Source organism: Eumetopias jubatus, unplaced genomic scaffold (genome assembly GCF_037043125.1).
Source record: "Eumetopias jubatus isolate StellerSeaLion01/CBP00866 unplaced genomic scaffold, mEumJub1_p1.0 scaffold_6, whole genome shotgun sequence".
Classification (NCBI taxonomy): Eukaryota; Metazoa; Chordata; class Mammalia; order Carnivora; family Otariidae; genus Eumetopias; species Eumetopias jubatus.
In genome coordinates this window covers 26579836-26593221 of record NW_028274812.1, presented here as the reverse complement: position 1 = coordinate 26593221, position 13386 = coordinate 26579836, and the positions used below count along the sequence as shown (strand labels likewise).

General features: G+C 43.2%; 1 protein-coding gene across 1 annotated transcript in view; it reads right to left on the bottom strand.

Moving 5' to 3' along the window:
- NHSL1 (NHS like 1) overlaps positions 1–12970 on the bottom strand; it is a 228573-nt gene extending 215603 nt beyond the window's left edge. Inside the window, exon 1 of the mRNA XM_088023737.1 lies at positions 12688–12970. Coding sequence (XP_087879863.1) covers positions 12688–12970 — 283 coding nt within the window. The remainder of the gene's footprint in view (positions 1–12687) is intronic.
- Positions 12971–13386: the final 416 nt, after the last annotated feature.

Here is a 13386-nt window from a genome sequence, read left to right as displayed (position 1 = left end):
GTTCTAGAGAGTTGAGGAAAGGCCAGCTCATCTCATCACAGCTTCTCTTATCCTCCATCACTAACAAGTAAACTAAGCAATGTCCTTGAGGTATAGGCTTGAGAGAGCGCATTACAGCAACACGGCCTTTAAAGACAGCAAGCTTGGGGAGAGCAGGAAAGAGAAGTCTCCCCTAACATATCAAATCAAAATAAGCCAGAGATGGAATTTTGTCCTACATCACCTGTCTTCTGACACTGATCATGAACGTCTGGCAATGGAAAAGAAGCCAGAATGAAGGGAAGCATTAACAAAAGGACTTTATATTAGAGACTAAAGTACCTTTCATCAGTGCAGTTCAAAGAACCAAATAAACTTAATTCTCTACGGGTTCATATCAGCACTATCACATGAGCTACTAATTCACCTCCACAGGTCATGCCAATGGGCACAATGATTTAAAATAACCAGAATAAAATAGAAAATACTGACCAACTCCTAGCCAAACTCAGAAATTTTTCAATATTAAAATGAACTTAAAAATTCACAAAAAAATAATTACAATTATTCAAATAAAGTGTTAAACACAGAACTCACTTATACCTTATTTTGTCTCTACCATTTACCAGTTGTGTGACCTTGGGCAAATTACTTGACCTCTCTGTAGCCACACAGTAAAATCAATAAAATGGGGGGTGGTACTATGTCTCTCATACAGTTTTTATGAGGATTAAATGAAACTGGCACATAGTAAGTATCCTATAAATGTTAGCTATAAATGTTATCCCATAAATGTTAATATGAATTATTTTTATTGAGCAGGCCTTGCAATTTGCAAGCAATATATTTAGATTATGTAAAATTTACTAATGGCATTCAAAGACATTTCTCCAACCCCCTTTCATGCCTCCATTCCCTGCCACATTACCATGGGTGAATTTGCCCAGTTCCTCAATGTTTTTATAGACTATTAATTTTTCAACTAAACCACCCAATATTTAAAATAAATGGAGCAAGTTTAATCCTCATCTTGCCACAAAATGAGAGCCAAAGTTGCAGCAAGAGATAGGTAACAGATCTTTGTTTTTAAAACTTGTTGAGCTAAATCTAAACAGACCCCGTATGTTGCAAGAACAGGCACCAACCAAGGTGAGAAACCTAGAGACAGATGTCTGATTGACATTTTGGTGGAGGGGGAAGGGAAATGCTTATTTGTTTTTTAAAGGAAAAAGAGAAATGTAACTTCTCCTACAAAAAAAAAAAGGCAACATAATTTATTAGCAAACAGGCACACTACTCAACTAAAAAACCAATAAGGAAAGGACACAACCATCTTTTGACTCAGTGACCTGTTCACTATAAAGAGAAAGAGAACTGTCATTGTGGGTCAACAACCTTAGTATAAAATAGGGTTAATTTGTCCAGAAAGGGGATAATGACAAAGACTTAGCAGTCTACTGGACTATAGAATTCCAGCACATCTTCTCCTAAATGCTACCTCATGAGTGCAATTTAAAGGTTCATAAATAACACAGGGGAGAAACCCTAGGAAGCCCCAGAAGATAACAAACTTCTGTCCACATGATAACTCTTGTGTAAACAGACTCCAGAGAACATCAAAAGGACTTCACTGGGGAGCCAACACAAAGTAAGAGATCCTCTCCTCTTTAACACAGTCTCTGGATGTCTATGACCTGGGGGAAATTCTCACAATATAAGCTAAGTTTTAAAAAATCAGGACACAAAACTATTTAGAGAGAGTGATGTGCTGTGTTCTGTTAAAAAAATGTTATCTGTTGCTATAGAGCCATTCATATAGACTCATACAGATACATTAGCAAAAAAGGAGAGGAATTCAACATTCTCTGGGCTATGATACTTTTTCTTCTTTATATATTCTGCATTTTACAGGTTGAACTTTATGATGAATATACATTAATATTATAATCAGAACTATTTTATGACAACTCCATAAGAGTTAAAGCTTTTTTTTAAGACTGATTTGTTTATTTTGAGAGAGAGAGAAAGAGAACGTGTGATAGGAAAGGGCAAAGGGAGAAGGAAAGAGAGAAACCTAGACAGACTCCGCATGGAACCCTACATGGGGCTCAATTCCACAACCCTGAGATCATGACCTGAGCCCAAACCAAGAGTTGGCACTTAACTGACTGCAGCACCCAGGAGCCCCCATGAGTTAAAGCTTTTTTAATGTACTTTTATTTACATGGTAGGATGTGTTATGTTTCTGAGGCCACATTCATGAATAATGCTTTAATTAGTCATTTCTATACTAATTCAGGACAAACCTTTGGTCTTAAGCAGGTTAACAAATGGGAAAAAAATAATTCAAATGACCATAGCTGCTTCCTTCACATGTCTGTCAATGTCATTCTATACTGGGCTCTACAGGCAAGGTAGTTATAACCAACCCAGTGAAATCAAAATCCCAAGCAGACTTCATGATCAAATGCATTTATTTAGCAAATGAAATTATTATGTCAGAGTAAAACATTCCACACTGAAATTCAAATGCAGCTCTACACTGGTACTAGTCCCCTCCCCAACCAGGAAGTAATTCACATTTAGCATGCAGAATATCCAGATAGAAGGCAGAAAATGCCCACTTTTAAATAAATTCAACCTATATTGTGTTGTTACAGACATTTAACAGAAGTCCCTTCTCCCGTTTTCCTTCTTTCTTTCTTTTTTAAGATTTCATTTGAGAGAGAGAGAGCATGAGTGGGGTGAGGGACACAGGGAGAAGCAGACTCCCCGCTGAGGAGGGAGCCCAATGCAAGGCTGCATCCTGGGCTTCCGGGACCATGACTGAGCTGTAGGCAGATGCTTAACCGACTAAGCCACCCAGGCACCCCCTTTTTCCTTCTTAATACAGGAAAAGATTAACCATCTCTTGAGAAGCTCCTATTTAAAATATACCTAAAAGCAAAGCATTAGCAATATAAAAAATTAAGAAAGAGCCTAAATTAACACTGAATTTCAATGGTAATTAATCTTATTTTTACCAGATCAACTGCATTTTCTGACCAAAAAAAAAATGCAGTTTTGGGGTGCCTGGGTGGCTCAGTCAGTTGAGCTCCCGACTCTCGGTTTCTGCTCGGGTGGTGATCTTGGGTTGTGAGATTAAGCCCTTCATCTGGCTCCACCAGGCGCAAAGTCTGCTTGAGATTCTCTCTCCCTCTGCCCCTCCCAATGCTTGCATGCACATGCACTCTCTCTCTCTAATAAAAAAAACTTTAAAAAAAGTGCAATTTCACAAATAGGAAAAAAAACTGGCTAAAAGGCATACAGAAAAATAATTAAAATAATCACTTTGGATTATATATACAAATAAAGAAGAGCAACAGGATAATTCCCAAATTATGCACATGGCAAATGGAAGGAAAATAACACTAAATAATATTTTTATACTTGCATAAAGAAACTCTGGAAGAACAAGGAGAAACTAATAAAAATGATTATTCTAGTGGGGGGGGAATGACAAAGCAGAGAGGGGACAGAAGCAGAAGTGAGACTTCATTGCATAGCTTTCTTTATCTGTTTTTTTTTTTTTTTCCAACAATGTAAATGTATTGCCTGCTCAGTAAACTAAATGAAAATTTAGGCTAAGATGATTGGGCTGCATCATGATTTTCCGGCAACTTTGGCCATCATCTAATGTAGAGGTAAAGAACACTGGCTGTGGGGTCAGGCTGCCTGCAGCTTCTGGACCTGTCATGCCAGGAGTCAGCTAATGAGTACGACTGGAAGATCCTGAGAGATGGGGGACAGTGCTCTGGCCTCAATGATGGTCAAAGCAGCCAGACCATGAGCTGGGAAAACACAGTGTTACTCAGCAGTAGCTCTCAGATGCCAAGAGAATCAGGCATAATTTGATTCTGCACAGCACAGCATCTGCTTAATTCAATTTCCTTTGCTACACATGGTGGTCTCTCGGTTCTCAGAACATTTTATCAGATGGCTAATATTGTCATGTAGAAAGCCCCCATTCTATTTTACTATGTGTTACTACAATTTAAACCAGCCCATTACCACACAGTCCCCCCTACATATTACTGATAACATCTTTACCAGCTCTTAATCAGAAAAGGAGCAGGGAAAGTGTAACAGAGGACATCCCTGCAGGAATAACCTGAAACAGTTGTCTGTCCTCCCAAAGCAAGACGTTGCTTTTCTACATGGAAGGAAGTTTCCTGTCTCCAGAAGAATAAGTCAAAATAAAGCATTACTAAAAAAAGAAAAATCCACCAACCCACAAGGAAAAGAACTCTTATTCCAGAAGGTTTACATTTCTTTTTCAGAATACAGTTTGTAAGCAAAATATGCTCTCAACATTTAAAGTCAGTATTTTGTATGTGAGAAAGGGCCACTGTCCCACATGCTTACAGGCAGGTCTTTCAAGTTGGAGATCTTCTAAAAATCCAATTTAAATGGGCAATTTGGAATTCAGAACAGATTTTCTTTTAGAAATAATGTCACAAATAATGGTTAACTTTACTCCTTAATATTTATTTACATATCTGATCATCCACAGGAAACTGTAAAGCATTCATCTTGTAATCTCAAGCACTAGCAGCACTAGCAGAATAATCCAAACTATACTTCATGAACGGAAGAATATCCTGCCACCCTCCATGGACAAGATTCCTAACACACCACATAGACTGGTGTTTCCAAAACTTGATTAATCAGAATCACCTGGGGGTACTTGTTGGCCAGGCATGTTTCTGGCCTCACCCCAGACTTGATGACTCAAAATCTCCAGGATCTCCGGGAATCTGTTTTTAAACAAGCCCCTAATGTATCTGATGATTCAGAAAGTGCGGGAAACATGAGATGAATGAAACCGTGCTAACATGTGCTGAGGTCCAAGATCCCCAAGGAGAGCCGAGGTCTGAGCGGGGCCTCTCAAGTTCAGAGTGGGAACACGAAATCAGGTAGGAGCAGGGTGCAGACGGAGGCTGGGGAGCCTCCTGGGCAACTGAGATAAAAGGGGGAGTTCTTGCATCTAGGAAATGAAGTGGGAGCTAAGCCAGGTATGCAGTTCCCCTGATAGGAGGAAATGGGGGTGACAAGGGCTCTGAGACAGAGGACACATAAAGGCCCCAAGAGATGGGCTCGCTCTCCCAAGCCTCAACTCCCACATCCCATGAAGAAAAGAGAAACAACAGCCCTGCGCATGCTGCTGTCAGGAACCGCATATACTTTAAGATCCCTGGGCCAAATCTTCCGGTTTTCAAATTATGTTTCTCTCGGGCATAAGCTCCCCTCTAACTTGGTCAGCTTTCACCATGCAGGCTGCAGCTGAGCAGCCTCCCACGGATTGGGCCGGCCGAGGTAATACGTGGACATCGATGTGCACACAGATGCTCACTTGGCCTTCTCAGTCATCCACACAACAACAGGAAATGTTAAATACATGTTAGCGATGCGCCAAGCACCGTGCAACGTACTTTAGATGCAGGTCTCAGATTTCTTGGCCATCCACTAGGAGTTTGAGAGGTTTCAAAACAAAAAGAGAAGGAAAAGGGAAAAGCCCAAAAGCCAGGGGCTTTCTCCCTCAGCTATGTGACAGGCTTTTGCCACATCTTCTTGGGGTCAGTTTTCCTCACCTGAGTACACAATGTCATAATATCAAGAGAGACAGCACCACAGAATGGTAGCACGGGCTCTGGAGACAAGCCTGCCTTAGTTCAGACACCAGCTCCATTGCTTACTAGCTGTGAACGTGTGTAAGCAAATTATTTGTTCAGAGTGGGAACACGAAATCAGGTAGGAGTAGGGTGCAGACGGAGGCTTGGGAGCCTCCTGGGCATTAACTGTGTCATCTGTCAAAGAGAAATAATAATAGTATCCACCTTGTAGAGCTGTTGCACATACAGTAGAGCCCCCTGACCCACCGTTCAGCTTTCCATGGTCTCAGTTACTCGCAGTGACCACAGTTCAGAAGCAGACGATCCTCCTTCTGACCCATCTTCAGAGGCTCAATAGTAGCCTAACACTATGTCAGGAACAAACATAGTACACACAGGATTTGGCACCATCCATGGTTTCAGGCATCCACTATGGGTCCTGGAATGTACCCCCGCAGATAAAGGGAGGCTCCTGTATTCAGGGGTCTGGCTCCAACAGCAGCTGTTGGTGTTCTTGGGCAATACAAAGTCACCAAAAAGTCAGCCCAATGCCAGAAATTGGAAATCCATTGCTGCCACTGTATAGATACTGGTATCAGTAATGTCATTGTTTGTTTGAGGGATGCTAAATGCTTTCACAGACATGTCATTTAATCCACAAGGGACTGAGGCTGGGACCTCCAGGGTCTTTGCTCAAAAGAGCCCTCATTCAGAAACAGAAGCTCCATCTGTTCTGCTACATTTGTCCAAGGCGCTGCTAAGGTGCGCATTTTGAGACGTGCAGACCACAAAGGTAATGTGTGAAGTCAAGACTGCCATCAGCACCATCCTCTTGCTTTAGAACTGCAAATCCTGCAGAAATAATTCATCCCAGGATAAAAGCGAATTTGAGGAGAAACAGAATTAAATGATTTTAAAAATCACTAGGTGCCCAGTTAGGTATAAATCATTTTATCTTATACTTAAAACTTGATTTTTTTTAAACACATTAAAATGATAGCCAGGGGAAAACACTGCATCATTTTCTGAATTTTCTTCTAAAATATTAAAAATCTCAAATATTTCTCTCTCTCGTTTTTAATTTTTTTTTCATTAGCTAGTCCCAATCTGAAAACAATACATACAGATGAAATTTTCACATTAGCTTTTCCTCTAATACAGAGGAAAATTACACTATCGCTAGAATAACATTTCAACATAAATGTAGGTAGCTTTTTGAACCAGGTAATTGTATTACACCCAAGACCCAAGGAGTAAACTGATGTTTTGGCTTAAAGAGTACACCACCACAATTTAAAACAAAACCTCTCTTTTAGAAATCTGACATATAGCAAATGCATTTAAACAACAATTCTCTTTCCATAATGATGCTACCATTTTTTAAAGATGAGGAGGAAAGCTTTGAACCCCCTAACCCCTCAAGACATGAAGCTTCATGTACTCCATGTGGGTGAAATACGATTTGAAAGAGTCCCTTTGGTCATGAAGAGTTTATTTCAGACACACACACACACACAAAACTTTTTAAATCCCATAAGAATCAGAGAGGGATTATTGATCAAAGTCATATTTGCAAGGTCATCTCCACTACTAATATTATCAAATAGTAACCCCTCATTAGAATCACAAAATGCCAAAATTGGAAAGGCCAGTAAAGGTTATTTTAGTCAAAGTCTCTATTTTACAGATAAGGAAACTGAGGCCTGAAGGTGCTGAGTAAATTGCTTGAGATCTGCATTAGAAAATGGCAGAGATGAAGCCAGATTCGAGTCTCCCAATTCTCAATCCAATGAGCTTTCCTGTCTATTTCAATGCTCCTCGAAGTTCTCCAAGGACACAGTGGCATCTGTTAAACATACTGGAGGCTCTGGCTCAGTAAGGCTTTGTAAGGTTCTGGAAATCTGTAACTCTAACAAGAGTTCTAGACAATTCTCAGTATCAGGCAAGTATAGAAAACACTGCCTCCCCTCATACAGCCTCCTTAACCTGAGGTGCAATCTGGCTGTTCAGCTACCCTCAGTTTCTGTCAATACATTTAGGGGCCCTCCAGGGATTAGAGGTGGGTGGAGACCACATTCCTATACCAACACCCTCCTTAGCATGTGGTATGTTTCAATGAAAGCAAGTCTTAAGTCAATTTCACCAGCAATACAAACATTTTATCAGCAGGCAGGCAGGCACAAAAACCACCATACTACCTGTTCTTAGAAGCGCAGTGAAGCCTCCACTGTCTTTAGAACTCTGACAAGCACCTTGCATAAAAGGTTCCTTCTGAGGAAGAAGCAAAGATATTCTGACATCAGGACAATCAACCCTCTGGTTGGGTCAAGAGGCAGTCTGTTGGGATGTAGGACAATGCAGCTAGACACCTAGAGCATCCTGATAGTTTTAGGCTATAGCATCTGCCTAACACAGACACTACACAAGCTCGTATCTTATTTATGCAAAGATGGTGTCTATCCAGTCTTTCTGCCACAGCCAACTACCTGCAACCATTCATCTCTCCCATAAAAGTCGTATACTATCAAGACCATCACAAAAAAGTTCACCAGGCTGAGAACTGCACCAACTCCATGCGAGTTCACAAATGCTAGATATGAATGGTGCCCACTACTGTTGTGCAAGACAACAAAGCTCCCTGAACTTGGAAAATGTCTACAATCTAAGGAGGGGAAAAAAACTTCTGCTTCTCTGGACCTAAAATAAGAAAAGCCAGCAAGCATCTTTTTTCCTCTTTCGTTTTCCACAATTACATTTCATATTCGCCCAGGAAGTACTGTTAAGATGAAGAAATCAGGAGTCTCCATGTCAATCTAATGTATACCTACTAGTTCCAGAACTTCCATTTCTTTGTCTATGAAATAGATATAATGCAACCTGGCCCTCCAGTTGATTTTGAGTCAAATAATGAATAAGAACATATTCTCAATCATAAAAGCACTCCATAAGTGTAGTGTTATTAATTATAAAAAGAAACAAATCACATGGGGCTTAATAATGAAACAGGCTATTAGGTTGAGTGTCTATTGATATCTGCATAGGAAAATTTGTTTTGATTTTTACAGAGCTGAGAGATAACTATCCACATTTCTAGCTACTGTTACTCTTTTCAATAAGCACTTACTTGTAGCAAAATTAATGCAGTTTGACTTTTACAGAAAAGAGCATACTAGTGGTTCAGCACAAAACCTTAAAATGGTAGAAAGTTTACTGTTTCATTTGTTTTTAAAGTTATTGTCTTGTTCCCATAGATTTGTAGCAGTCAGTATTACAGTCCCTCCTGAAGATTTTTGTAGTTATTCTTCCTGACACTGAGCACTAAGAAACCAAACATTGGTTCAGTTCAAGTATCTACTGAGCTATCCCATTCTAGGCACTGTTCTGAGCTTTGAAAAAATAAAGATGCAGCCATCCTGGACCTCAAGCACCTTGCTATCTAGCAGAGGGGAGCAGAAGTGAATCCACAATTTCAGCCCATGCTGGTAAATGTGGTGATAGACACAGGAGGCCCATAACAGAAGCTATAGGAGGACTCCTTCCAACCTGGGGGTATTGGGAAAGTATTAGAGGAGTCTTTAAGGATAAGTAGGAGAGACCCAGCAATTACACTACTGGGTATTTACCCCAAAAATACAAATATAGTGATCCGGGGTGCACATGCCCCTTCAGACATACATACATACACACACACACACACACACACACACACACACACACACACACACAAAATGGAATACTACTCAGCCATCAAAAAAAAATGAAATCTTGCCATTTGCAACAATGTGGATGGAACTAGAGGGTATTATCCTAAGTGAAGTAAGTCAATCAGAGAAAGACATTATCATATGATCTCACTGATATGTGGAATTTAAGAAACAAAACAGAGGAGCATAGGGGAAGGGAGGGAAAAATAAAACAAGATGAAATCAGAGAGGGAGACAAACCATAACAGACTCTTAATCATAGGAAAAAAACTGAGGGTTGCTGGAGGGGAGGGGGTAGGGGAATGGGGTACCTGGGTGATGGCCATTAAGGAGGGCACAGGATGTAATGAGCACTGGGTGTTATATAAGACTGATGAACCACTGGCCTCTATCTCAGAAACTAATATTACACTATGTTAATTAATTGAACTTAAATTTTTGTAAAAATTAAGAATATTAAAAAAAAGGATAAGTAGGAGAAAAAGTAATATACCTTCTTCCCAAATTATGACAAAAAGTTATGTTGGATAACTATTAACCTATGAGATTTTGAGGAATGGCAAACATGATGAAATCAATCATTGCCCACAGCACTAAAATGTTTCTCTATTACAAAGATAAAGTCTATATGTTTTTATTTTTATTTTTTTAAGTCTCTCTCTATATATATTTAAAGATTTTATTTATTTGACAGAGAGAGAGAGAGAGAGAGACAGCGAGAACAGGAACACAAGCAGGGGGAGTGGGAGAGGGAGAAGCAGGCCTCCCGCGGAGCAGGGAGCCCGACGCGGGGGCCCAATCCCAGGACCCGGGGATCGTGACCTGAACGGAAGGCAGACACCCAACGACTGAGCCACCCAGGCGCCCCTAAGTCTATATATTTTTAAAACAGCTCCACTCACACCCTTTATTACGGTAGAGACCCATCAGGCAAGGAAATATGCACTGTAGTCGGCTTCTGGTAAACTGTTCAGTTCTGTTACTTGCTCCTTGGGAGACTCATTAAAAGGTTTATCTGACAAGAAGAATGAAATTCACAGTCAAAGTTATCCTTCGGATTATTTGTGGAATGTATCTAAACTTTTTTTCCTATTTCCCATGTGATCCTAAAAGTAAGGGATATACCCAGTGAGACAAGCAGGTGAGCCAATCAGACGGCCAGGCTGTGCCCGGAGACCACCACTTCAACTCTCTAGGACTCAACTTTCTCTCACGCTAAGTTAATGAAGTAGATGGCCTTCACAGTCAACTCCAAGTCTACAAGTCCACATGTCCATTCTAATGGAGTATGTTATTTGGAAGGCCTGCCTATAATAAAGGTACCAAAATGATTTCAAAATGTAGCTTTCACTCAGGAACAAAGTCTGAAGTTTTTGTGTTTTTGTTTTTGTTTTTGTTTTAATCCTAATAGAAGCTAAGTAAAATGAATACACAGGCGTTTCATTGCTTTTTAGCAATAAAAACATTAAGTGCATGAAGGTGAAAAACCACAAAAACTAATGTGTTTACAGTTTGGCTTCCTTCTCTATACATGCGCTTCTACTCTCACACATAATTATATTCAATAAAAGCCTCCTTTCTCAATCATAAAAAAAATGATGAGCCAAGTTTTCTGGTATAAAATCAAAGCTATTTAAGATTCAAAGAAACTTGTGGAAAGTTTTAAAAAGAGTTATATCAGTCACTACGACAATTTTAGTTAAGTTAGGGCATTTGGGCAGTTTTGGCTTTAGACATCAATTTGGTGCATATGTACACAAAGAAAAGTACTGCTTAAATGCAAAACAAAACTAGCAAAAGATGGAGTTCTTGAACTTCAGGGAGGTTTTTCTTGTTTTTTAATTCCCACAGTAGATCAGTTCACCTACCAGTCAGATCTGCTTCATCACATCATTCCTCAAGGGTGAAATTCTCGTTCACCCACACAGTCACCCCACACAAAAAAGCTATAGAAGCAAGGAGGCATCCACCGAGAGGACATTCCACTAGGACAGTATATCCTGATGCATAAGGTCATTATTCACAGTCAATAGATACATTCTGTCCAAAATCTTCATGAGACCACCTTGATTTTTTTTCCCCCTCTCATTTTTTGAGGGGAGAGGAGTACCCAGTTGGGAACTGTCCACAACTTACAAGGATCTGTTGACAACACAACAAAAGAGATATAAAATGTAAAGTCATCACATGATAACTTCACAACTTGGAGAAAGATGTATTACAGAAAACAATCTCACCAGTATTAACGTACTGAAAACTTGAACACTTCCGGTTTTAAGGTAATTAAAATATAGCTAAGTTTTTCTAGCAAGAGAAAAAAATGGAAACCAGCTATTTGAGACTGTATAGGAAGTGACTGTAAGAGAAACAGTATTTCATTCAGAGCTGCAGAAATCTAGGCGTGTGTTCACCAACACCTCCCCTCACACCCTGCAATCCATCAACCATCTCCAATTTATTCTTTACACTTAGAATTATGACCAAGTCCATGTACTAAAAAGGGGAGAAACCACACAAACATCATTCTGAAAGTTTCTCTGCTTTGGGCCAGCAGGAAATTCCAGTTACCTCATTCACTGGAGCTTGTTAAGCCGCTGAAATGAAATGGGTGCTGCAGAGATCACTACGTCAGGACATAGACTTGATTTTCAGGGTTGGACGAGGTCAGACAAAGATGAATGGGATTCAAAGTCTGAGCTCAAGGTCAAGGTCCTGTGAATCACAAAGAGCTCCGGGGTGGGAAGGCAAAATAGCACACGCGCGCGCACGCACACCCCTAACTAAAAGTCTGCATACTCTCGTTTGCAGGTAAGAGCGCCGTACGCGGTAGGCAGAGAGGTGACAAGCAGCCCCAGAGCGTGCTGAGATCCCGAGATTTTTACAGACCCTGCCGAGTCGCAAGAACTGTAATCATTATATATCCCTATCTATGTCGTACCCTGGCTTCTCGAACAGGCTACCTTCCCCCTGACCCTTTCCCACGACCTTGGCTCCTCCTCTGTCTACAGCGCCCCCGGTCTCCTCTCAGCCTCCCACACAGACAGAAAGACCGGACAGTGGGACGGGCCAGCCCAATTCCCACACTGCGCCCACTCGTCCAAGGCGGCCAAGAACCTCCCGGAATCCGAGAGTCGAAGAGGGCCGCGCCCCCTGCCACCTGCGCGGATGCCCGGTCCCGGGTCAGGCCGTGCCCACCCGAGAAGCCGACCCTCACGGGGTGCTGGGGGTGCTGGGGATTCAGGGCTCAGCGCGGCGGCCCGAGAGCCGACCCGAGACCACCAGGGGGCGGGAGGGAGCAGCTGGCCCGGCACCTCCCCGCCTCGTTCCCCTCCCCCGACCCGCCGGCCACTCACGGATTTTCACTCGGCGGTGGTCGAGGCGCGCGGCGGCGGCGTGCAGGGCGTCGAGGCGGCGGTGCAGCGCGGCGGTGCGGCGACCCAGCGTGGCCGCCTGGCCCTCGAGCTCGCCGAAGATGTCCCCCGCGCAGCGCGACAGGTCGGCGAGCTGCGCCAGCAGGCGGACCAGGGCGTGCGAGCTGACCTGCTCCAGTGAGCGGAAGAGCGGCGCGCCCGCGGCCCCGGCCGCCTCGGGCCGGCGCAGCCGCGCGGGCTCCACGGTCCTCTGGTGGAAGGGCATGGCGGGGGGCGGGGGGACGGGGACGCGGGCTCGCTGCGCGGCGGGCCGCCCGGGGCGAGCGCAGCCCTCAGTCCGCCCCTCGTCGGCGCGGGGCGCGAGTGCGCATCCAACACAAAGGAAAGTCCTGGCAGCGGCGGGGCGCCGCGGGGCAGCCTGGTGGCTCCTGCCGCGGGAAGGAGGCGAGGCGGGCAGGAAGGACTGACCGACGGACGCGCGGGCGGGCGGCGAGGCAGAGGAGCCCGGGCAGCCGCGGGAAAGGGCTCCGGAGGGTCGGAGCCGCGGCTGCCTGGCGCCCAGCGGCGTCCTCCCACCGCCGGGGTGCCCGGGCCGCGCGGCGAGAGGAAGTTCGAGGAGCAGCTCCCGGGCGCGGGGCGCGGTGGCCGCGGTGGCGAGTGGAGACGGGAGTCCCGCTCAAG